General features: G+C 43.2%; 1 protein-coding gene across 4 annotated transcripts in view; it reads right to left on the bottom strand.

Annotated features, from left to right (window-relative positions):
- The window catches only part of SYNE2 (spectrin repeat containing nuclear envelope protein 2), a 395,759-nt gene that overhangs the window by 162,322 nt on the left and 206,908 nt on the right, over positions 1-26,529 (bottom strand). For 3 of the 4 annotated variants that reach the window (XM_069733882.1, XM_069733900.1, XM_069733908.1), the window contains 7 exons: positions 24,287-24,508; positions 20,568-20,720; positions 18,590-18,813; positions 14,568-16,647; positions 13,344-13,666; positions 3,526-3,670; positions 1,621-1,836 (listed from right to left, as the gene is read on the bottom strand). In XM_069733882.1, coding sequence (XP_069589983.1) covers positions 1,621-1,836; positions 3,526-3,670; positions 13,344-13,666; positions 14,568-16,647; positions 18,590-18,813; positions 20,568-20,720; positions 24,287-24,508 — 3,363 coding nt within the window. The remainder of the gene's footprint in view (positions 1-1,620; positions 1,837-3,525; positions 3,671-13,343; positions 13,667-14,567; positions 16,648-18,589; positions 18,814-20,567; positions 20,721-24,286; positions 24,509-26,529) is intronic. The other variant, XM_069733891.1, reaches the window with a different exon arrangement.

The following is a 26,529-nucleotide window of genomic DNA, read 5'->3' as shown; positions in this document are numbered from 1 at the left end:
CTAATAATGCTAGATGAGCCAATATGGTAGATTATAAGATTTTAAAAATATATATAATTTAAATCTTTTTTTTTTTTTACTGATTCCTTGGCACCGAACAGTGGCGTGTATATTGCTATGGTTGTGCTTGGTACCACACATTAATTCTGACCACTTGAATGGGCAGAGTAATACAAAGTACAACCACACACATCTGTATGGCGCTGTGCTCAGATATAAAAAAAAAAATGGAAAATAGGACTTCTAGTTGCAGGCAATTAAAAGTGTGTTGGCATCTAGTTGCTCCTGTGGTGGATTTACACCACTCCATCCGGCTGTTGGCATTGTGCTTAGTGATGTAAGGCTTGCATTAAGGAGACTAGAAATGTCATGAACGGACTTGTTACTCCGGTGGTTCCTATTACAGGACCGCACTGGTATCAGTGAGCTCTTTGCCACCAGCCGCTCTATCACATGTTAGTAATGGCAGAAGGCATGTCGAGGGGGCCAGATGTTATACATCGGGAGCAAGGGGCCAGACATCACACACCAGGGGCCAGATGCTATACACCTGGGGTGTCAAACTGCATTCCTCGAGGGCTGCAAACAGGTCATGTTTTCAGGATTTCCTTGTACTGCACAGGTGATAATTTAATCACCTACACAAATAATGATTTGGTGATTAAATTATCACCTGTGCAGTACAAGGAAATCCTGAAAACATGACCTGTTTGCAGCCCTCGAGGAATGCAGTTTGACATCCCTGCTATACACCAGGGGCAATTGGCCAGATGTTATGCACCAGGGATCAGGGGCCAGATGTTATACACCAGGGGCAATTGGCCAGATGTTATGCACCAGGGATCAGGGGCCAGATGTTATACACCAGGGGCAATTGGCCAGATGTTATGCACCAGGGATGAGGGGCCAGATGTTATACACCAGAAGTTAGGGACCGGATGTTATACACCGGAGGCCGGATGTAATACAACAGGGGCGAGGGGTCGGATGTTATACACCAGATGTTATGCATCAGGGGCAATGGGGCTGGATGTTATACACCAGGGGCAAAAGGCCAGATGTTATACACCAGGGGCAATGGGGCCGGATGTTATACACAATCTTCTGGTTTCATCTGCATCTCCATAATATATTGAAGTTTTATGCTGGAAAAAAGTTTCTGGATTAAAGGGAAGCTAACATCTGCCATCTGACCTGCAGGCAACATGTTTTATTGCAAAAGCTGAACAGTTGGATATATAGGTTTATAGAAAAATTCTGTATAAACTGCATTTTATTCTGAGCTTAGGAGTCAAGGAGGTGTTTCCAAAAGGTGATTGGTAGTTCCCTCGGTGCACACTTATACAGGAAAAGCTGTCGATCACGGATTAGGGCCACCTATTGGACTGCTAAACCCTGAATGAGCGGGGATTTTACTAAAATGCAACATATACAGATCTTTTTCCCCCACAAACATGGGAAGGTCCTTCTGATCTACAGCATGACGCCAAGAGATTGCACAACTCTGATCAGACAGGAGCCATTTCAAAGGTATTTTACTGTATAAATAAATACTAATTTATTATTATGAGATCATTGTACTAATTAAGGAGACATTAACGAGAAAATGTGTCCACTTACCAGTTCACTAATTAATTTCCACTCTTGCTTCAATCCATCGCAGTAAAGTTCTCTGTCTCTGCAGACACCGAGGAGATGCCGCCATCTGTCCCATAATGAAGCCACTGCTCTGTCAAAAAGCAGGACGTTCTTGCAGTCGACAACACTCAGGTCTCGCCCTGCCTGTCTGAGTTGCAGCAATTCTTCTTCATAAGATTTTACTTTTGCCACTAAGTTCTATAGAAACACAGAGGAACGGTTCTCACAATGACAATCTGTAGACATTAGGGTTATTAGAAAATAGCAAAGTCACAAAATACAACTATTAATCAGGTTTGATAAGAGAATCTTGGATGCATACAATGCAATGTACGGCCAATTTATGCTTCTAGTAAAGAAAATCAGATGGACTCCTGGGTGAGAGCTTGTGCTTATACACAGAAGTCAATATGAAGAAGCCGAGCCAAAAGGTAAAGCTTCATATTATACTTAGGGTTATTGCAAAACGACAAAGTTGTTGCATTTAACCTGGGGATTAATAAAGTCATGGATGAAAGGAAGTGGCTTTTGGAGTATATAGCAGCTGCAGGCTTATACTGTGGAAGCATGTGTTGAGCAGATAGTAGATGGCGCTGTGTTAACCATTACATCTTGCTGATTAGTGTAGTTCCTCTCTAGACTGTATTGTATGACCACTCAGTTTTGTGTGAGTCAGTTCCTTCTTGTAATCCTCCATCTTGCTGTTGATGATGAAGATAATGGCTGCTGCGAGTCTCAAGCAAAACAGTATTGGATTTTGTCCATTCTGCTGAAAGCTGAAATCCGTAATAGGGGCATGATGAAAGCATAGGGGCATGATGAAAGCATGGTGGATCCTACACCAAAAACTAGTACAACCTAGTACATGTAATTCTGTGAGTATCAATTCGAGGTCTGCAAAAACGTTGGTGCTTTTTGGACCACACTGTACTACTTTTTTCAACATTTTTAAAGCCGTACATGGGATAACGTACTAGCAAGATTTGCTAATTAGCCAGCGTTCAAAAAATAAATCACCCCCTGCAATGGTGTTGTCCTAACTTCCCAGCGCTCATTTGCTCACCATCGGTCAGCTGCATTTACATTGAGGAATGTGCACGTGGCCATTTGTTTGCTCCTCTGTAACATCCTTATATCCTCAATTATATCCTAATTGATTCTCCAGAAGAGAAAAAGGAGGCTTGGGCTAAACATTTTTTTTGCACAAAATTTTGCTTTGGAAAAGAAGTTGCAAAACATTGTCATTGAAGTTGCGAAACGTCGTCATGAATGATTTACTGAAGCCACACTCCACGGAAGCTAAGGGGAATCAACATCCTATTAGACCTTGTTCACACTACTTTACGGATCAGCCCTATAAAAACTGCCAGCGCATGTGTCGAATGTATGAATAGGATCCCAATATAATGGATGGATGCCAAGAGTGTTCTGTTAGCATCGGTCACGTATTTTCTACAGTCCAGGAAGTGTATTTGTTGCAGTTTCCTATACAGAGGTATCTCCTCAAGGGTGACTTTTGCCATTATGCATCTACACAACAGTGGATGTTGGAGAGCTATGTCGGAGGTAAAAATGTCCAATATTTGCATTCGATAAAAACCTCAAATGTGAAACAATCAGAGCTTTAACTGTATGGAGTTAAATTTGTGTTTGGGTCATACTAGGGGCTTCTATAACTGGTGAAAGAGAGAACATGATGACACTACCCCAAAGGTGGTCAGAACTGAGCTGGGGGGTTCGCAGGGCGAGTACTTGTATATATCGAACTTCTAGAACTGCTTGACCAACCGGTCATAAAAGTCTTATTGATAGGATAACACCCCTCAAACCAAATTTGTCTTCATATAAAATCCAAACAGTGAATTATCGATGACTTTGAGAACTTACCTTGCTTTTTTCCCACTGGGCCAAAGCGGCTTTGTAAGATGTTGGCTTCTGAGAAAAGGAATTTCCGATAACATCTTCCATTTCTTCAAGGTGCCGTAATATTTTCTGCTTATGACTTTTGAAGAATAGGTGCTTTTCATGGTATCTAAAAAAATAATCCAGGATAAATTGAATCTATGAATTGATATGGATGCATTCTGGAGTGTGAGAAGTTAGCTCCATGTGTCATGACCAGTCGTTCTGTAGCCTTGAGAGAAATAAAGGCCATTTTGTAATTCTATTCAATTTATAGCGAGGGCCAGAGATGAGGAAGAAAAGGAGATTTTTGTGTACTCACCGTAAAATCTTTTTCTCCGAGCCAATCATTGGGGACACAGGACCATGGGTGTTATGCTGCTTGCCACTAGGAGAACACTAAGTAAACACAAAGAATTAACTCCTCCTCTGCAGTATACACCCCTTGACTGGCCAGTAATGACCCAGTTCGGTAGTAAAGCAGTAGGAGTATAAGAAAAACCAAGACAAGTAAACTGTAAAAAACTGAGGAACAAACCACAACAACAACCAGCCAATAGGCTAACAGGGTGGGTGCTGTGTCCCCCAACGATTGGCTCGGAGAAAAAGATTTTACGGTGAGTACACAAAAATCTCCTTTTCTCCTACGCCTCATTGGGGGACACAGGACCATGGGACGTCCTAAAGCAGTCCCTGGGTGGGGAGCAATTGCAGTGCTAAAAACCCCATGTACCACTGGCTTACTGAGGTACCGCTGTCTGCAGAATGCGCCTGCCAAGGGCAGCGTCTGCCGAAACCTGGGTATGAACGTGATAGTGCTTCGTGAAGGTATGCAGACTGGACCAAGTCGCAGCTTTGCAAAGCTGTTGTGCTGACGCCTGGTGCCGAATGACCGAGTCGAATGCACCTTAATCCCTGTTGGGACAGGGGTGTTCCTGACGCGGTTGGATTCCTAGATAGTGGAGCGAATCCACTTGGCTAGAGTGGCCTTTGAGGCGGGTAGACCTTTCCTATGTCCATCCAGAAGCACGAACAGGACATCCGACTTACGGAAAGGAGCCGTGCGGGAGATGTACCGCCGAAGAGCTCTAACTACATCCAGAGTATGGTGAGCTTTCTCGATATGATGGGTTGGTGCCGAACAGAATGATGGCAATACAATGTCCTCATTTAGATGAAAAGAGGAGACGACTTTAGGTAGGAAAGAGAGAGAGGTTCTCAAAACTGCCTTGTCTGGGTGAAAAATCAGACAAGGTGGTCGGCAAGAGAGCCGCCAACTCAGAAACTCTCCTGATTGACGTAGTCGCCACTAGAAAGACCACCTTCCATGAAAGAGGGTGAGAGAGATGTCCTGCAATGGTTCGAAAGGGGCCTCCTGAAGAACTCAGAGAACCAAGTTAAGATCCCATGAAGCCAAAGGCATTCTATAGGGAGGGACCACCCGGGAGACTCCTTGAATGAATGTCTTAACCAGCAGTCTGGAAGCGATCTTTCGTTGGAATAGAACTGACAATGCGGACACTTGTCCCTTGAGCGAGCCTAGGGCAAGGTCTGACTCTAAACCTGATTGGAGGAACTCCAGAATGGACGGAATGGAAAACACCAGAGGAGAATGTCCATGGGCATTGCATCATGAAAAGAAGATGCGCCAGGTGCGATGATAAATGCGCATGGATACCGGTTTCCTAGCACGAATGATGGTAGAAGAAACCCCTGGAGAGAATTCGGCTTGGGCTTAAATCCAGGATTCAACGGCCACGCCGTCAAAGACAGGGCCCCGGAGTTCTGGTGGCAAATCGGGCCCTGTGAGAGAAGATCCATGCGATCTGTAAGCCGCCAGGGGACATCGGCGACCATTTGGACGAGTTCCGCGTACCATGTTCGGCGCGGCCAGTCCGATGCCACGATAGAACCAGAGCGTCCGGTCCGATGGCGCAAGGATCACGGGATCCAGCAATGAACTGGGGAACCTGGTTGTTTAGTCTTGAGGCCATGAGATCCACATCCGGCGTCCCCCAGCGAAGACAAATCTGCTGGAAGACTTTCGGATGGAGGGACCACTCACCCGAGGCAAGACCTTGGCGACTGAGGAAGTCCGCTTTTCAATTTTCACACCCGATATGTGGATCGCCAAGATGAGCGAATGATTGGTCTCGGCCCAGCGTAGGATGTGGGAGACTTCGAGCATGGCTGCCCTGCTGCGAGTTCTGCCTTGCCGGTTGATATACGCCATGACTGTGGTGTTGTCGGATTGGATTCTGATGGGATGGCCTGCGAGAAGGTGGTGAAAATTTCGTAAGGCAAGTGTGATCTCTCGAATCTCCAAGATATTGATTGGAAGATGCGACTCTCATGTGGACTAAGGACCCTGTGCGTTGTGGTGATTGAAAACTGCGCCCCAGCCCAAAAGGCTGGCATCGGTGGTCACCACTAACCAACGCACTGGGAGAAAGGACTTCCCTTGGTTCAGGGAGGACAGTAGCGTCCACCACCTGAGGGTCTGCCTGACCTGTGGGGACAGGCGAAAACGACGGTTGAGGGAGAACAGACTCCTGTCCCAGGCTAACAGCAGCGCCTGTTGCAGGGGATGGAGATGGAACTGCACAAACGGAACGGCTTCCATCGCCGCAACCATTTTCCCGAGGATGCGCATTGTGAAGCGAATGGAGTGAAGGACTGGGCGGGAGAGCTTGCGCGCTCTCTGTTGTAAGGACTAGACTTTCTCTGGAGGGAGAATGACTAACCCGCGGGAAGAGTCCAAAATCATGCCCAGGAAGCAGCTTTGCTGAGCCGGCATTGGAGATGCTTTCTCGAAGTTGATTTTTCAACCCAGGCGAGAAAGAGAATCCACGGTGATACTTACAGACTCCTCGCAGGCAGAATGGGACGGACCCTTGATTAATAGGTCGTCCAGATTCGGAAGAACTACCACTCCCCGAGCGTGACGAATGGCCATGACAGCTGCCATGACCTTCGTGAAGACTCTGGGGGCAGTGGCGAGTCCGAAGGGCAAGGCCACAAACTGGAAATGTTTGTCCTGGACTGCGAAGCGCAGGAACTGCTGATGAGAGGGATAAATCGGGATGTGTAGATAAGCATCCTTGATGTCTATGGATGCAAGGAACTCTCCTTTTTCCAGGGACACGACAACGGAACGGCGCGAGTCCATCCGGAAGTGTCGGACCCGTACGAACTTGTTTAGCAGCTTGAGGTCCAGTATGGGCCGTAGAGTCCAGTCCTTCTTTGGGACCACGATGACATCGTCCCTTTGAAGCGCCTGTATGGCTTGAAGAAGATGTGACACTCTTGATTTGGGGGGAGAGGACTGGAAGAAGCGTGGAGGGGGGATAGAAGAAAACTCAATTTTGTATCCGGAGGACACGAGCTCTCTGACCCACTCGTCGTGAACGACCAAGAGCCAATTTTGACAGAACGAAAGAAGATGTCCGCCTACTTTGTCGGTGTCTCCCGGACACGTCGATGAGTCATTGTGTAGAAGGTTTAAGGGATGTGGATGCCTTAGGGCCAGAAGGTCTCGGTCTGGGTTTCCAGGAACGGTTAGGTCTGTATGAGACCTGGGTATTTCTGTTTTCCCGCCGTCCCGAACCAGGGGAAGTGGATGACCAACTGGAGTTGTTACGAAAGGATCGGAATCGAAACTGTTGTTGATTCCAAAAGGGCCGGGCAGGTTTTTGCTGAGGAAGAAATTTACTCTTCCCTCCGGTAGCGTCAGAAATGATTTGGTCTAGTTTCTCCCCAAATAAACGGCCAGCTTGGTAAGGTAAAGAAGTCAGCGACTTTTTAGAAGCAGAATCTGCTCGCCAATCGCGGAGCCACAAGGCCCTCCTGATGGAGATTGTGTTTGCAGCCACTTGCGCTGCGTAATTAGCCGCATCTATGGAAGCATTAACTACAAAGTCTCCGGCCTGAGCTGGCCGCCTCTGGGGGAAGATTACTGCCATGGACGGTAGAGGTTAACACCTCTGCCCAGGCAACCATTGCCTTAGCCACCCAGGTAGCAGCAAAGGATGGAAGGAGTGCTGCTCCTGAGGCCTCAAAGACTGAGCCAGCCAGGTAGTCAATTTGACGGTCAGAAGGGTTTTTGACTGATGAACCGTCGGACAGAGATAGGACTGTTTTGGAAGCGAGTCGCGATACGGCAGGATCCACAGAAGGAGAGAGAAGCAACTCCTTCATCAGGTCCTTGGAGAAAGGATATTTAACTTCCGTGGCTTTTTGAGCCATAAATCGCTTATCCGGGTGTTCCCTGTGTTTTTGGACAATGTCCTGAAACTCAGGGTGATTAGCAAATATCTTTTGGACGCGTTTAGTCTTTTTAAAAGACACGACGTGTTCCTGAGTGGATATAGATTCCTCGTCCACCATTAGTGTTTTGTTGACTACCTCAATGAGGGAGTCAAGTGTCTCCTGACCGATCGAGGATTCTTGGGTTAAAGATTCCTCCGACTCGTATTCCGAGTCATGTACGCTGCGACCCTCGGGGGAGGAGGAGCGAGAAGATGAGCTTGCAGATGCTGAAGCTTGAGTGTGTATGGGGAACGAGGGATGGGTTCTTTTCCTGGAACCCCGAGATTCCCGTAGTACAGTACACCCCCCTGTGGTCGGACAGCCCCGTACCGACGCCAGATTCCGTCGCAGTCGACGGAGGGGAGTTCTGGCTTAGGGAGGATCCCCGGAAGGAGTCCAATGCCTTGACCAAAGAATCCATTGAACGTGACAAGGAAGCAGCCCACTCAGGAGGGTTAGAGTCGACGGGGTTGGTGGAGGCAGAAGGCGGCTGCGCACAGGCCGGGTCACAGTTCTGACACAGAGGGGTATTGTGGGCATGTGGCAACGCAGAATTGCAAGTGGCACATGAAGCAAAAAACACAGTGTGCTTTTTATTGCCCCTTTTTGCCTCCTTAGATTGAGACATAGTGTATGTCTATTCTCCAATAAACTGCGATAGCAGGGCTATGGGTGCAGAGAAGGGGTTAAGCTTTTCCCTATGGAGTGGAGCAGCTTACCCACGGTCCTGTGCTGGTGTCCCTGGGGAGGAAGAGAGGGAAGGTAGCATTTTTGGCTGATTTCCCCGCAGAAGTGGAGTCCCAAGATGGTGCCCGAGATTTGCAGGGCTCTTCTCGTTCAGAGCGAGAACTGCCTGAGTAGTGGGCGGGGGCTTCGGCGCTGGGCGGGAATTTTAACTGCGGCCTAGTCCGGCTGAAGAAGCCGGGGACTAAATTTATGGAGCCGGCCGGCGGAACGCACCGGCGGCCGCGCCTAACTGTCTAGCCAGTGGTACCTCTCCCCAGGGACCCGGACCACACCTTCCCACGCAGGCAGCGTGAGCAAGGGTACTACTCACCGAGGAGGGATGCCTGCAGCTCAATCGATCCTCCCTATGCCGGGGGATGGAGAGTGCCTGTGCGTCTTCAGATGTTCCTGCCGCAGGGGACTTACGGCTACTGTGGGAACTACATGACGCCGAAGTGAGGGCTTGAGTGCGGAGGAGCCCGGGAGATGCACATAAGAGGTATACTCTATGTGCTCGCCATCTTATGGGGGGAGATCGGGACCGTATAGGAACCGTCGCCCTAGCGTAGATTAGGCATGCCCCAGTCGTCGCAGGAGAGGTACGGGGAGGTATACTCGCCGTGCTCGCCTGTTGATGGTTAGGGGGAGAGCGGACCCTGAAAAGGAATCCGTCGCCCCCTTCACTCCGTTAATTAAAAAATTAAAATTTACAGAAAAAAAACAAAAAAAAAACGGTAGGGACTGAGAACAGACCCAAGTGCCTCTTACAGACACTAAGCAAGAACTGGGTCATTACTGGCCAGTCAAGGGGTGTATACTGCAGAGGAGCAGTTAATTCTTTGTGTTTACTTAGTGTCCTCCTAGTGGCAAGCAGCATAACACCCATGGTCCTGTGTCCCGCAATGAGGCGTAGGAGAAATACAGGCATATGTTACAACATTGGGGTAAGTGGGGGATTTATGAAATAATGGTGCAGCCCTAGTGTGGATGTTCTGGGGGGGGGGGATGCGGACAGCTTTGAATAGAATTCTGAATGCAACCGCTCCCTGGACATCTAAGCATAGAAAGAGCAGGGAATTATCCCCTTAGTGACAGAGCCCATTTGGTACTTAATGACCAGGCCAATTTTTACAATTCTGACCACTGTCACTTTATGAGGTTAAAGAGAACCTGTCACCTCCCAAATCGATGGTGAAGTAAGCTCACCGTCATCAGGGGCTTATCTACAGCATTCTGTAATGCTGTAGATAAGCCGCCGATGTTACCTGAAAGAGGAGAAAAAGAGGTTAGATTATACTCACCCAGGGGCGGTCCTTCTCCGATGGGTGTCTCAGGTCCGGAACAGCGCCTCCCATCTTCATTCCATGACATCCTCTTCTGGTCTTCACGCCGCGGCTCCGGCGCAGGCATACTTTGTCTGCCCTGTTGAGGGCAGAGCAAAGTACTGCAGTGCGCAGGCGCCGGAAAGGTCAGAGAGGCTGCTGTCCATTTGACCGGACAGCAGTGGGACCGTCCCTGGGTGAGTATAATCTAACCTCTTTTTCTCCTCTTTCAGGTTACATCGGGGGCTTATCTACAGCATTACAGAATGCTGTAAATAAGCCCCTGCTGATGGTGAGCTTACCTCACCATCGATTTTGGGGGTGACAGGTTCCCTTTAAAGCTCTAGAATGCTTCAATCCCACTGATACTGAGTTTGTTTTTTTGTGACATAGTGTAGATCATATTAGTGGTAAAATTTCTTCCACATAACTTGCGTTTATTTATGAAAAAAATGGCAATTTGGCAAAAATTTGGAACATTTTGCAATTTTCAAACTTTTAATTTTTGTACCCTTAAATCAGAGATTAGTGTCACACAAAATAGTTAATAAATAACATTTCCCACTTGTCTACTTTACATCAGCACAATTTTTATTTTCACAGGGTATCGAGAGAAAATAGACCACAAAATTTGTTGTGCAATTTCACCTGAGTACGCCAATACCCCGTTTGTGGGGGAAAGCCACCGCTTGGGTGCATGGCAGGGCTCAGAAGGGATGGAGCACTGTTTGACATTTTGAACGCAAAATTGGCTGGAATCAATGGTGGCGCCATGTCGCATTTGAAGACCCCCTGATGTACCTAAACAGTGGAACCCCCCAATTCTAACTAGAACCCTAACCCCAACACACCCCTAACCCTAATCCCAACCCTAACCACAACCCTCACCCAAACACACCCCTAACCCTAATCCCAACCCTATCCACAAACCTAACTCTGACACACCCCTAACCCTAATTCCAACACTAACTGTAATCCAACCATAACCACAACCCTAACCCAACCCTAATTTTAGCCCAACCCTAACTTTAACCCAAGTCTAACTTTAGCCCAATCCTAACCCTAGCCCCAACCCTAACTTTAGCCCAACCCTAACTTTTGCCCAACCCTAACACTAATGGAAAAGGGGAAATAAATACATTTTTTTTACTTTATTATTTTTACCTAACTAAGGGAGTGATAGAGGGGGTTTGATTTACTTTTTTTTTTAATTTAGATCACGGTGATAGGGTCTATCACAGTGATCAAAATGAACCAATAGGAAAAATGTCCTATTGTGGCTTGGTGCTGGCCGGCAGATCTCGGCGGGCGCACTATGCATGTGCCCGCCATTTTCTTCCTGGAAGAAGACACCAGTGGTAGGGGGACTTCACGGGGGAATGCAGGGACACTGGAGGTACCGAAGGGGTATCCCATTTCTCTCTCCTCCGATGTGCGATCACATCAGAGGAGATAGAAATTAAATTGGAAATCTGACTTTTTTTTTTCGGTCGCCATTATTCTGTTAATAACAGCGACTGCAACACTTGGGTTTGTAAAAACACAACCCAAATCATGTTCTCTGGGGTCTCAGCTACCGCCGGTAGCTGAGACCCTGGAGAAATTACGACACTAGGGGTGCTATACACTTATTTCTTAGCGCCTTTAAAAAGCAGCACTGAGGAATAAGTACCATTAATTGTTGCCGTTAAAAGGCATATTGGCGGTTGTTAAGGGGCTAAATGATTAAAAGGGTTAAAACAAGTATTTACGTCTTCCCCAAAATTGATAGAATAGGGGCTAACTTATTGATCGCTGGGGACCCAACCGCCAAGACCACCGCTGATATTGAGAAAGTCCTCTGAATGGAGTGGATGTTAAACATGCACACCTCCGCTCTTTTTAATCTCTATGTTACTGTTACAATTTTCAGGCAGTCCCATAGAGAATGAAAGAAATAGAAATGTGTATACTCAACCTCCCCACCATTTACACGCCGGATCTGCCCCGTTCTCAGGACTGCTGTGAGTCCCAATGGGATTTATCAATAGGGACAGATAAAACTGCATGTACAGGTGACAGGTTCTCTTTAAATGAAATGGCTTATCAGAAAATGACCTACTGTTAGAATCAGGTTTTTGTGCAATGTGTATTTTTTACAATTTTTTAGTAATATTTTTTCCATTTCACGATCATTATTAAAAAAAACTATTTGGAAATAATACAAATTTTCAAACTTGTTGTTATTATGGCTTTTTAGATTTACACTTCCTGTTTCAGGAAATTCACATGTACATTAACAGCAATGAACAGACACTGATCCTATCTTTTGTATTAAAGCACCTAATGTGCGTGTGCAAAGGTCATTGCACAGGGTCAGCTGTGACATCGCCTATTGTGATTGGTGGATCCTGTGTTATCACCTATTATGATTGGTGGATCCTGTGTTATCAGCAGTGTATAGAGGTTTTATCAGTCATTGCAATCTTGCCTCTGATGATAATAAGCCGTTGAGAAGAGTGCAAGATTACTACATTTAGTTTTTTAACAAAGATCATTATTTGAAAAATAAATACTTAAAATATATGCAACACAAAATCTTTTTAACAAAAAGGTTATTTTTCGGATTGAACATTTCCTTTAAAGAAATGTTATTTGAGCACTGTGTAGCTTGGACACCTGCTCATCGTGCTTAAAACATATTGCTAAACTTTTACCGCTTATCTCAACGTATCCTCTACTTGCTTTATAACTAAAATATCACAAGTTCCATAGCTCAACATTGTAACAAAGGTCATGATGTGAAATTTAAAAAAACTTAAGACCGATATCAAAAATTAAGTATATTCTGAGGCCATGGACTGATGGCCTGTGAGTTGGAAGTGCCTGGGACTGGACTTCCTGAATAGTGCATGGAGAGGCCGTATCTGCAGAGCCTGGGACGGCTACTGTGTTGGGGAAGCTACAGTACCTACTGCGGGTCTGGACTATCTGAGGTGCTCTGGTCACAAGGACGGTGATCCCAGTGAGGTAGATTTTCCCTGGGAACCAGGACTGACAGGAGTCAGTGTGTGGAGTTGGAGCTCCTGTAAGGTAACTCCAGATAAGGGGGGTTACGGGCAGAGACATAGCTGCCATTGGAACACACTGTCGGTGGTTAATGTGTTCCGTTGTAAATAATGAACTCTTGGTGATGCGGTTTATGATGTTTAATAAACTGGATAGGCTGTTTATGTTTATTATCCTAATTTTTATCACAATGCCAAGTTACCTGTAGCCACCAGGAATGGGAGAACTTACTACTGGTTTGATCCGCCAACTCCTTGGGTTGATCACCCACCCCTCTATTTCCAAACATAGTAAGATCTTTGGAGAGGAGAGCCAATCATAGGTTCTCACCGCCCTCTAAATGTGATGCCTCTATGCTATCTACATCATTAGAGTATATCCTCCTGTGATGATACAAACCTGGCCAACTCGGAATGTTTTCTTTTGAACATCTCAGCCAATACCGCATTCTTTCCGGAGATCTGATTCTCCAGGCCATCCAGTTTTTCTTGATCCTGTCTATTACAATTGCACTTCAGCTGCTTCATGAGATTATGGATTTCCGACAGAGCAATATTTATTCTTTCTCTTTCCGAATTAAGGATGGTCACCTGATCCTCTCCATCACTAAAATCCACTGGATTTTCTAGCAGTGTTTCTTCATGTTGTCTGAAAAGTTCTGTAAGTTTGGTAAGGGTTTGCTGAAGATCTTGGAAGATGCTGAACGTTTTCTCAACAGTGGTCTGATAAAATAAAGCCAACATTATGATGGTCCTTTCTTAAATGAGACTCAATGATCAATACAAAATACACAAAATGAATTAAAAAATGGCAAAACTGTAAAGCCAAATGCTTCACACCATCTCCAGATTTGACCAATGGATTGGGACCCTATTTTGAATTTAACGATATGCAATTTCAGTTCTGGTAATAGCAAAGAAAAAACGGCACATAAATGTAAATTATTTGGGAGATAATTTAATAATAAAGACTCATGGACATGCTGCAGCCCTGTACCAAGGAGATGTGGGCACTCTGTGCACCACTATAAGGTACTGTACCTTCACATTCAACAAGTACCATAGTGCAGAGTTATAGTATTTATCCACATTTTAAGTAACACTAGCTCAGGAACGCAAAGAAATAGCCAAAAAACATATCAAACCACCATGCACCATCTTAGTCTTGGACTACCAAGTCTTTCATCTTACACAACGTGCAGGTAAAGTAAGAAAATGCACCATGGATTGATCGGGGGCGGACATATAATTGGCGTATCTTATGCAGCCACATAGGGACCCAAGAAGTAAGGGGGTCTACTACTATCTCTATAACAGGTGGAATTGTACATTACCAGAGTGGACTGCAAAGGACCCATATAATGGACTTTCACAGGGGCCCTGCTCCATCTTGGAATGTCAACTTTTGGGCAAGGTTAACATAAACCAAACTGTCCCTTTTGAAGTAAGGGTTGTGAGAAATCTGGGACAACTGGCAACTATAGTATGGACCAGTATAGTATGTCTGAGCATGCTTAGGTGCTTGACAATGCATATATACAATAAGTACAAAAAACCCGATGCACCCTATGGATCCCGAATCACTACTAAATCAGGCACACAAAATATATAGAAACAAACTTACACTATGCTGAGCGATGGTGTGACTGACTTGTTTTCCGATGTCCTCTACTTCGTTAAATTGCCCAATCAGTTCATCTGTAGATGCCTGAGAAGAATTGGCCCTTGCGGCCTTTAATTCAGATTTGCATAGTTCATCCAGAGCTTCAAGCCTTAGAAGTTGCTCTTGGAGCTCATAGCTGTCCAAATTAACTGCACATGGCTGCATAAGACCTTGATTCATTTTTCGTAAATTGCCCAAAGTTTGTTCCAGCCGATACTGAAAACTTTTTTCCATTGTGAGAAAAAAAGTTATCAACTGACTGAGAGACTGGTGTAATTGATCCATACTTTCAGCTAGGACTCTTACGGTGAGCTCTTCATCATGGAAAACATCATGGCCATCATGTTTCTCGTGTAACAAGCTCAGCGCTTCAGCGACCAATATTTTAATTTTCATTGTTTTTTTACATAAAACTTGAGCCTCTATAATGTCAAAATGAGTTCTTAGGGCCGAAGCTTGTCTTTGTACTGAAAAACTCATCACTTTGGCTTCTTCTAAAAGCTCTTCGTATCGTTCTTTTACAGGTTCGTAATGACCATAGTGACCGCTTTTCTGCATCGGGAAATGTAGACATTTGTTCCGTAGATTATCAACAGTTAAACCATCCCAGTAAAGTCCGCTATCTTCAAACAAGTCCTTATACCGTAATATCTCCGACAAGAGAACTTGAGATGATGAGGCGGCATTTTGGGAAACTTGAAATTTCTTTTCAAAACCTTCCCCGTCTTGAATTTCAGCCTCATCATGAATCATGGGTTCAATAGGCTGCAATGAGCTCAATTCCCGACTAAGAGAAGTTGTTCTTTCTTGAAACTTGTTAGAAATTCTTAGCAATTTTTCAGTCTGCAAAAACTTATTTTCTTCTAATGTCCGAATTCTTCTTGCTATGGACTTAAGGCTTCTTAATATGTCATTTAAATATAACTGCTCAGAAATTTTAAGTTCCCTATGATAGCTTTGGCTGTTCCCAAGAAGTGTCAAGACAAGACCTTCAATTTTCTCCAACTCCGTAGTCTTGGCCTTCAGGCAATTTAGCTGTTCACATAACTCAGCCGCAGTAAATATTCCTCTTTTCACCGGAGTTGCTTCTTTTTCTAGACAATGCAGTAATTCTTTCAGCTTTTCAATTTCCGAAAAAAGTGCTCTCCTCCTTTCCAGCCCGGATTCGAGCTTTTGTAATCGGTCAACTGATTGTATAATCTGTTCCTGATATAATTCCTGCAATTGTTGGAAAAATGAGCACATATCTTTGTACACGGCTGGATCGATCCCTTGTAATATGTGTTTTGACTCCTCAATAACAGAGTTGACAGCAGAATCTCTGTCCAAAATTTCTTGATGCAAGTTTTTAGAAGTTGTGATCTGCTGCTCTACATCTTCTGGAAAAAGAGCAATTGACTGATCAAACGTCATCTTATTTTGCAATTTCTTGATCCTTATGTGTGAGTCATATAAAGGTTTCAGAAACGAGTATTGATCTAGCAAGGCATCTGGTGTTTGACATCGAGTCAACTGTTGGTCCTTCACTCTTTCTTCTAAACTTTCTAAAGAACTTTGCAGCTTTTCCAATGAGCTTTCCAGAATTTTAGGCTCATTGCCTCCCCAAGATCTCTTAATTTGCGAGTCACAGGCGTTCCTTAATAAGGAAATCAAATGTTTGATGGCTTCTACATCTGCCGTGAGAAGTAAAGAGGATTTCACTAGGTCTTCTGGAGAAGGAGTTGGTTGATCAAGCAAGTCTTGTGTGACACCAATGATACTTTGCAGGTCGTCAACTTTCTGCTGAAGAAACTGAAATTCCGCAGCTTCTTTTACGAGTCGGTCTAGTTCTCTGTGAACGCTGTCTTCTAGTTGTTCCCAGAAGGCTTCAAGTTGACTGATATCTACATCTTTTTCCTCCTTGTCTTTGCATATTATCCTGCAGACCCCAAGTTTTGACTGCAGCGTTTTCAACACCGTTAAGGTTTTTTTTCCTTTTGCTAGTTTGTCAACGAAATGCTTCAATTTATCCAGATGACTTTGGTGACTTTCAGCAGATGACCTGAAAGAGAAAGATGACTGGAGTCAAATAGAACCCTATCATAAAAGAATTTCAATAAAACAAAAAACATACATAACATTACTATGGCCCTCTTATAACTAGGCAGCTGGATTTGTTTTGTCAGGACTTTCTCATTTTTTGATAATTATGGATCTGTCTGGCAGATTGGGGTCAACAGTTTTGTCCATATCGGTGTCCATGGTCCCTTGTGCCCTTGTGCAAGAACAATATGTGGACACAAAAAGAGCACAGCAAGGTCAAAAATACTCTGTTGTAAAGAAGTCACAGTAAATGAGCAAGTTCAAGTCAAAAAATGAAAAAAATACAGGGTATTTAGTTAATACGTTTTTTTGCAAAAAAATGTATATTAAGCTGCTCCACCAATCGCCAAGGTATACCCATAATAGAGCAGTCCTATCTAATGCATATAATCCCTATCTGATGTATTTAAAAACCTGATCATCTGTATAGTACCTGTATAAGCAGGGTTCAGAGAGAAAATATCCATGTGGACATGCAGGATGGAACTGCTTTAGTGCAAATGGCCCACAGAGGAGTGGTGGACTCCCCAGTCTTGTAGAAACAAGAGAACAATTATAGAACCAAAAACACATGGGCTACTTGCACAGTGAACAAGTCTGTAGAAACCTGTTCACACCACCAAGCTGTTCCATCCTGCATGTCCACTGTGCAAGTAGCCCATGTGTTTTTGGTTCAACAATATGGTGACACCTAGCTCTCTGATAGTTTATCATGATGCACTTCACTCTTATGCTCTCTAAGAATCCACCATAATTCATTAGCTTAGATAAATACACATGTGAAGCTGCACTTAGGGTGGCAGTGGGCTCTTACCTATGGGCTCCCTGTGTCATGCACAAGTTGCATATGATATGCTTGACCATTACGGTGTCAAGGAGCCAGGTGTATAAACGTGTCCGTTAACTAACTATGGTAAATTCACCCAAAGACTTTATATTGCATGTAACGTCACCACAGTGGCAGAAGACTTCTATTGTTTTGAGTTTCCTCAAAATAAGTTGAGAACCCCTTTGCATTGATTTATAGAAGGTGCAGGGTCGCTAACTCACACATCGTAACATCTTGTCTACACATTCTTAAAACAAGCTTTCTTCCAGCTTGAATGAATTGTGGTGACTACAGCGGCCACTAATTATCTGCAGCGGCCACGTGACACTCCCACTGGAAGGAGAAGTCAGGAAAACTGCGGGTAATACAGTGCAGAGTAGAAAGGAGCGATGCTGGTCTGGTAAGTTAATATTGACCTATTTATTATTATTTTCCCATTACCCTGAGCCCATTTAGAATGTTCTTTAACATAGTGGACGGCCCGTTCAAAAGCATTCTCTGTTTTGGATAATTCTTACTTATAAGTTTGGTCGCCTTATAACAAATTAATCGGAAAATGCCCCTCTGATGGGTCTGCCAGCAGTTAGCTGTAATTCTAAAGTCTTTCATTTCCCTGCAGTGCCTCCACAGGAGAAAGTAAGAATTGCACATTAGTCACTCAACTCAAATGGGTATCTACATAATGAAAGACAGGACAGGTCTTCCAGAGTAAGAGAAACTCCTTGCAACTGTCCTTCACCCTGGGCAAAAGATGAGGATCCTGACCCCCAATATTAACTCTAAATTCCCTAAAAGTTTATATGAAAAAGAGTTTTATAAACCGGACCAACCCTTTAAATTACACGTGTGACATGAATCTTTGGTGCTTTCTTGCAGCTCCATTTTCTGCTTTTTCTAAAAAGCTTGAAGATACCAAATTGTAGATTTGTCTCACAGTGATAAATATGTAATGTCACTTGTATTTCACATTACATGAATATGCAATCAACCATTCTCCTGCCCAGGCTAAAGCCTGTTGAATAAAAGCCAAATCTATTCAATAAAATGGATAAATTAGGATTTGGAGTCTTACATTTTTAGATTTTCCTTCTCTTTGGTCAGCATTTGGTATGTCCGTCTGGCTGCACTTAGAGCATCTTGAAAGTTCATAGATTCTTCAAGAAGTTTTTGCTTTTCAGTTTTTAGTGCCAGCAGTGTCATCCGGAGATCTTCATGGTCAGAACTTTGGGCATTTTCATCTCGTGTCTCCAATTGTAACCAAGAATCATGTTCTTCCGGAATATCCTTACAAATCTTCTAAAAAAAACAGACAAGATTTAGAAATTAATTTCTTACTTAAACAGATTGTATAGTGCCCTTTATCTGTGCAATGATTGGTGAGAAATGCTGCTACACGCCAGCCGGAACAATAGCCAAAGCAAATATTGGACACCCTGCAGGTATTTTTCACATGTTATAGTCTATTTATTTATTATTATGCTTTTCTTATATAGAGCCAATAAGTCAGCAGCGCTTTACATATATTGCCATTAGTGATGAGCGAGTATACTCGTTGCTTGGGTTTTCCCGAGCACGCTTGGGTGATCTCCGAATATTTGTTAGTGTTCGGAGATTACGTTTTCATCGCCGCAGCTGAATGATTTACAGCTACTAGCCAGCCTGAGTACATGTGGGGATTTCCTAGCAACCAGGCAACCTCCACATGTACTCAGCCTGTCTAGTAGCTGTAAATCATTCAGCTGAGGTGATGAAAACTAAATCTCCGAACACTAGCAAATACTCGGAGATCACCTGAGCGTGCTCGGGAAAACCCGAGCAACAAGTATACTCGCTCATCACTAATTGTCATCACTGTCCCCACTGAGGCTCACAATCTACATCCACATGCAGCAGTGACTCCCGACCCCTTTAAAGACAGTTATTGTATTGTAAACTGAGAAATACTTCTGTACACAGTGATGATTGTAGTTTTTGTGTGGCCTTAGGCATAAAGTAAAATGTCACTCCTCACTAAATGGTAGATCGGAAGAGAAATAAATTTTGACATTCGAGTTTTCTGTTAGTCCTTGTTTGAATGCTTTTGCCAAACTAATACAAATCAATCACCACTACTGGTTCTGACAGCTTACCCTCCCTTCTCCCACAGTTAGAGAAAGCAGAAGGGAGCAGGTTGTACACAGAGCTCCAGTAGAGAGGGGAGAAAGAATCTATAGGCTCTGGGAGAGAAGAGAAAATAGGATATAAAAAGGACAAAAGAACATAAACAGGAAATAAGTGCAGGATAGTAGATGTGCTGATATAAAAGCTAATGAAGACAGCGGTACCCTGGATACACACAAACCCTTACATCCAGTATGTATTACTATGAGAGACACATAGATTTCACATCCAGCCTATATTACTGGAAGACACACTCCAACAAGAGTAAAATCTGAAACTTAGATCAGACTGCAAACCACATATCAGCGGGTGTGAAATTTAATGAAGAAGTGAGAATTGCAGACAAACTTTATTACAATTATATTAACAAAGGTAAACACCAACATGTATTTAAAAATAATTTTCTTCATGCTAAAGGAGTCCATAGCATTTAAGGTTATGGTATTAAACCAATTAATAGTAAAAATCTTGCTGTCTCGACGGTCAGGACACTTCCTAGTTATGCTTCCACTTTTTTTGGTTAGTCGTAAATGCTATTATTGTATTGATTACTCCCACATCCAGGACTATTTGCATACACAGAATATTTGGATCATACATCTTGCTTAATGCACAGAATCAATTGCCCGAGCCTTATGGCGACTTAAGCCAATTTCAGATCAACAGTGGAAAAGGGAGAAAGTATCTAAGGTCTCAGGGAGGGCAGAATAAGCAAGCTACAAAAAATGGAACATTACCAAACTTGTGTTTCTATATATTAGTGAGCTAGGAGAGATGATTGTCAACTGAACAATAGTTTGGCTAAGAACTAGCATGTATGGACAGCTTTGCTTTATATTATACTAAAACAGTGGAGGTAACAGACATTATAAACTAATAATATAATTTACCTCTATCTCTTCAATTTCCTGCTCTAATTCCATCACATTTAATATGATAGGTTTTATGGAAAACTTTTTGATGTTCTTCTTCAGATCCTCTACGTATAAATCTTGTGGGTTCATTTCTGGTTGCATTTTTGGATCTTCCTTAACAAACATAAGCTGAAAAATAAACAAAAAAAATCTGAAAAAAAGTACAAAAATTCTGAAAACATTTTAGATCCCACTGTTGCAAAAAGTAATGTTTACTAATTAAATGTATGATTACAATGACCATCTTATAGGAAAAACTCAAGAAAAAGCTTCCATCAATTAATTTCTAAAAATGACTTCGATCAACATTTGGAGAGCATCAGAATCAATATATTTCATTAAAAGTGAAAAACTCAAAAAGCAGGTAACAAGTCACAGGGCTTTATGTTCAGGCGCGTTTGCTTAGCAGTGATGGGATATTCTTTGGAACATTTTTTGGATGTGGATGTGGTACTTGGAAAGAAACAAAAACAACAAAACAAGCTGTATGAAATGTTAACCAAGGTGATGACGGCTCCACTGACACTACTTACTTCATCCAATATTTGTCAGCTTATGAGTTAAAAACAGAAGGAAGGATGTTACATGTGGAAGGGTCATATTATACCATATTGTGATATTAGGATATACAATTGCAAGAAATTGTAGGTTTTCTCTAATACCCAGTAATAAGTCTCCTGATCAGCTGTCTGGACAGGGTGCAGCAAAACTTCTCAAAAAACAACCCCCTTTATACAGACCAGACTCCCTCTGAAAGATTTTCAGTTTCATCCTAAAATTGTATACTCGCTATTTTATTTGAAGGCCTCTCTAGATGATCATTTTTCAATGTGATTTCGGGTGATTGCTATATTCATGTAAGCTCACATTCATCCAGGTCACGTTTTGTCTAGTAGTGGTTATGTGTATACAACAGCAGCATGATAAAGCCGACATTTTAAGAGGCGATTCATATGGGACATTCTACTCTGCTGTGATAACCTCATCTTCCTCCTCATTTCTGCCTGTTGGCATATTGTAAGTATTCACTAATTTTTCATTTGCATATTTGTCTTTTTGATAGATTTGCATATTCCTTGTATTGCATGTCTTTGCTTGTATCTTTAAGTAGATCTTTTAGACCTGATGTGAATGATGTACTTACTTTGAAATTATAGAATGGTTTTAGAATCAGCCTAGTCTAACTGGCATCTACTTAGTGTTCCTCCTCCTGGCTTTAGCTGCATCTATTCCCACCTAGCTTGACATACGTTCAGTGTTCCTCTTCCCTGCTAATACTGAATCTCTGCTCAGCTAGCCTGACATATCCTCAGTGTTCCTCTTCCCTGCTACTACTGAATCTCTGCTCAGCTAGCCTGACATACCCTCAGTGGTCCTCTTCCCTGCTACTACTGAATCGCTGCTCAGCTAGCTTGACATACGTTCAGTGTTCCTCTTCCCTGCTACTACTGAATCTCTGCTCAGTTAGCCTGACATACCCTCAGTGGCCCTCTTCCCTGCTACTACTGAATCTCTGCTCAGCTAGCCTGACATACCCTCAGTGGTCCTCTTCCCTGCTACTACTGAATCTCTGCTCAGCTAGCCTGACATACCCTCAGTGTTCCTCTTCCCTGCTAATACTGAATCTCTGCCCAGCTAGCCTGACATACGCTCAGTGTTCCTCTTCCCTGCTACTACTGAATCTCTGCTCAGCTAGCCTGACATACCCTCAGTGTTCCTCTTCCCTGCTACTACTGAATCTCAGCTCAGCTAGCCTGACATACCCTCAGTGTTCCTCTTCCCTGCTACTACTGAATCTCTGCCCAGCTACCCCGCCATACCCTCAGTGTTCCTCTTCTCTGCTGCTGAATCTCTGCTCAGTTAGCCTGACATACCCTCAGTGTTCCTCTTCCCTGCTACAACTGAATCTCTGCTCAGCTAGCCTGACATACCCTCAGTGTTCCTCTTCCCTGCTACTACTGAATCTCTGCCCAGCTACCCCGCCATACCCTCAGTGTTCCTCTTCTCTGCTGCTGAATCTCTGCTCAGCTAGACTGACATACCCTCAGTGTCCCTCTTCCCTGCTACTACTGAATCTCTGCCCAGCTAGCCTGACTGACATACCCTAAGTGTTCCTCTTCCCTGCTGCTGAATCTCTGTCCAGCTAATTTGACTGACAAATCCTCAATGTTCTTCCTCCATGGATGCTGAAACTCTGCCCACCAAGTCTAACATATCTTATGTGTTCTTTCTCCCTTTCCCTGCAGAATCTTGGCCCATGTAGCCTGTCTGACACATTCTCAGTGTTCCTCCTCCTTGCTGCTCTTGGATATCTACCTACCCCTACCTATCCTGACAGACATATCCTCACTTTTACTTCAACCTCTTGCTGATTCTCCTCAGTGTCCCTCTTACTGCTGTTGAATCTCTCACTGCTCAGTACAAGCTGCCACTGTCAGTCAGACTGGATGGGTGGGTGGTTAGGAAAAGACTGAATTTACTAGGGCTCTCTCATTCTATAGCTGGATGAATAAAAATGCTAATTTTTAATATCACGATTTTGCAGTCACAAAAACAATAGTACAATACAAACTAAGTACCTAAGTGTCATAAGGTCAAATACATCTATTTAATAAAATATCTAGTTTGCATTGTGTAATCTGATGAGGGATCTGCCAAAAAGCCCATTCAGGCTTTTACTGCACATGCACAGTGCACTTTAGCTTTTTGAACTTCAGACTACGGTATTTAGTTTTAGCATATTTTTATTATTTTGGCTATTGTGCACTTAAACTTTTCACTCTTAGAATATTCCTACTTTGGATCTGTATATACGTTTTAATTTATAGTCATGGATCTTGATAATTTATTCTATCAACTTTGGAGAGTTTCTTTTATGACGAACCCACAGTTTTCAATGTTTTGTCTGGTTTCAAGAAAGAGTTTTAGTGGAGTCTCTTATATTGCCCACATGCTCCTCTTGCTTCTCTAATGGAGCACACTTTTTTGAGCATAATTGATTTGTCGTCCTCATAGGATTGTTGGGTGGTGCCCGTCAGCCTTCGTGTATATGTCTCACAACAGATAATTATTAGATGTGCCCATTTCTTCAATCAAATTACGATTTGTAAACCTAAACCATGTACGGTTGATTTTGATGTAAACAGGACCTGTGTTATATATTACATAAATAGGTAGTTGTCATGCCTGGTGTAAATGCCGCTGTTCTCTTGAATCCGGCGTTGTTTTTCTTTTGTTCCTGCGCCTCTCCGTTCCCGAGATATGGCCTCTTATTTATTGTCTAAAAATATAGTCTTAATATCCAAGTGGGCGTGGTTGTCAACACTTTAGGATTCTTATAGAGAACCACACCCTCTGGGATAAAAAGACTAGACTTACATGCCAGAGAAGAAGGGGCCATATCTCAGGGACGGAGAGGAGCAGGAACAAAAGAAAAACATCGCCGGATACAGGAGAACAGTGTGATTTACACTAGGTAAAAAAGTACGGTACATATATTTATGGAAGGTGACAGGTCCTCTTTAAAGGGAATTTTCAATAAAAGCCAAGGCTAATTACATATAATTGGCCAGACTCAAACTCTTATTCGTTATGACCCTTTACTGTGGCATCCAGCAAAGCATCATTTATGTCAGAATGGACACAGTTGGCGCAGTGTAAGATATCACAGTGGAGAACATATATATATATATTACCTTAAACTTGGCACCGAGCTTTTCCAGAGTTTTTTCTTGCAATAGCTCATCTCCCAAAATATGTGAAATTTGTGAGAAAATCCCTAGCGCCTCCTGCTGGTATGCTGTGATATGAGGCTGAAGGTCCTTTGAAAGTCTCTCATGTTCTGTCTGGACACCATCAGGTGCTCGTTCTGGAGCGTCATGCGCCGAGGTTTGCTCGTCACCGTCCAATTCTAGATCCTGTTTCATAAACAGAAATAAGAGAATAATCTTCAAAACCAATCATAAAAATAAGAAGCATTGCCAGTGTGTCAGAAATGTACAGACAAGTTGATTTAAGAAAAAAAAAGTATATGTATTTATATATACACACACATTTTTAATTCATTTTTTACTACTTTCACTTGCAATTTCCAGATAGAATATTATTAGGATGAGCTTCCCTTTGTGTCTGACGTAACTGGATGACGTTGAATGTTAGAGAACCCGAGGTGTTGGTAATGGTCCAGCTGGACTTCTTGTGTCCCATTTTATACAGAAGTATCGGGGGCTATAGAAAAAGCAACTGAGGTCCCATAAACAGTACATGGCAATGCAACTGGAGCCCTCAAATCTCCATTACTTTTTTTCTTTCACTGCAAGGATTTCCCAAAAAATACATTTCTCCCGTGTTTATTAGATAAATGTATGACTGCTGCAGACAGTTGCGAACTCTACTGATCCCAAGAATGGGGTTTGTCCAAGTCATAGGTGTGACTAGAGCGGATGTGCACTGGTCCATTCACATCCATGTCCTCCATCGCTCATCCATTCACACAGTGGTCTTTGGAATCTGTAGGGTTCAGAATCCCCTCCTATGACAAAAGCTTTTAGCAGAAAAACCTCTTTAAAGTGAGTTTTCACAAGGGATTCATATTGACACCAACAGCTAGGACCACAATCTAGATGTGAGGACTAACAGGTTCCAGGCCCTATTTGCAATAGAGAGATTATCATCCATGTGCAGCCATAAAGGCAACATGTAAGTCCAGTTCTATAACTTCCATTGATTTATTGATTGATTATTCGGAGGCAAAGAAGTAACGTTAAGCTTTTGAGTCCCGAGGCAAAATCTGACTTCCTGGATCCCTGGAAGAGTTGTCATGTTTCCTGGGTGTCTGGTTCCAGTGTCATCTGCTGCGTCCTTCTCCTCTCTGTTCCTTGTTGTGTCATGTTGTTGTGGCACCTCTAAGTTCACTCTCTCAAGCTTTAAGCCGCCTGAGTATTCAGGTAGTTGGCATCCTCATTGCCGCTGTGAAAAGCTACTTAATCTTGAACCGCCTGACATTCCCAGCTCTGCTACGTCACTATGCCAGCTCTGAATTATTGGAATCTGCTGCAAACTCAACTCTGCAATACTGGACTGCATACTTAGCTATGCTACTTTGTGGCATGAACTCTGCTACTTCGCTGGACCATTTGTGCTCTGGTACAGCTCAATTTTGCTACCCTGCTTTCTCCACAATTAGTGAACGCTGCTATTTTGCTGGACCCACTCTGCTCCAGAACTTTCTACGCAACTTCTCTCTGCTACCCTGGTTTGTCATTGCTGAGTCCACCCTTCTCATACATACAGTTGTGGCCAAAAGTATTGACACCCCTGCAATTCTGTCAGATAATACTCAGTTTCTTCCTAAAAATGATTGCAAACACAAATTCTTTGCTATTATTATCTTCATTTAATTTGTCTTAAATGAAAAAAAACAAAAAAAGAATTGTCCTAAAGCCAAATTGGATTTAATTCCACACCAAACATAAAAAAGGGGGTGGACAAAAGTATTGGCACTGTTCGAAAAATCACGTGATGATTCTCTAATTTGTGTAATTAACAAGACCTGTGTTACCTGTGGCACCTAACAGGTGTTGGCAATAACTAAAGCACACTTGCAGCCGGTTGACATGGATTAAAGTTGACTCAACCTCTGTCCTGTGTCCTTGTGTGTACCACATTGAGCATGGAGAAAAGAAAGAAGACCAAAGAACTGTCTGAGGACTTGAGAAACCAAATTGTGAGGAAGCATGAGCAATCTCAAGGCTACAAGTCCATCTCCAAAGACCTGAATGTTCCTGTGTCTACCGTGCGCAGTGTCATCAAGAAGTTTAAAGCCCATGGCACTGTGGCTAACCTCCCTACATGTGGACGGAAAAGAAAAATTGACAAGAGATTTCAACGCAAGATTGTGCGGATGTTGGATTAAGAACCTCGACTAACATCCAAACAA

Source organism: Ranitomeya imitator, chromosome 1 (assembly GCF_032444005.1).
Source record: "Ranitomeya imitator isolate aRanImi1 chromosome 1, aRanImi1.pri, whole genome shotgun sequence".
Classification (NCBI taxonomy): Eukaryota; Metazoa; Chordata; class Amphibia; order Anura; family Dendrobatidae; genus Ranitomeya; species Ranitomeya imitator.
The sequence above is the reverse complement of the archived record's forward strand: the minus strand, read 5'-3'. Positions and strand labels throughout refer to the sequence as shown.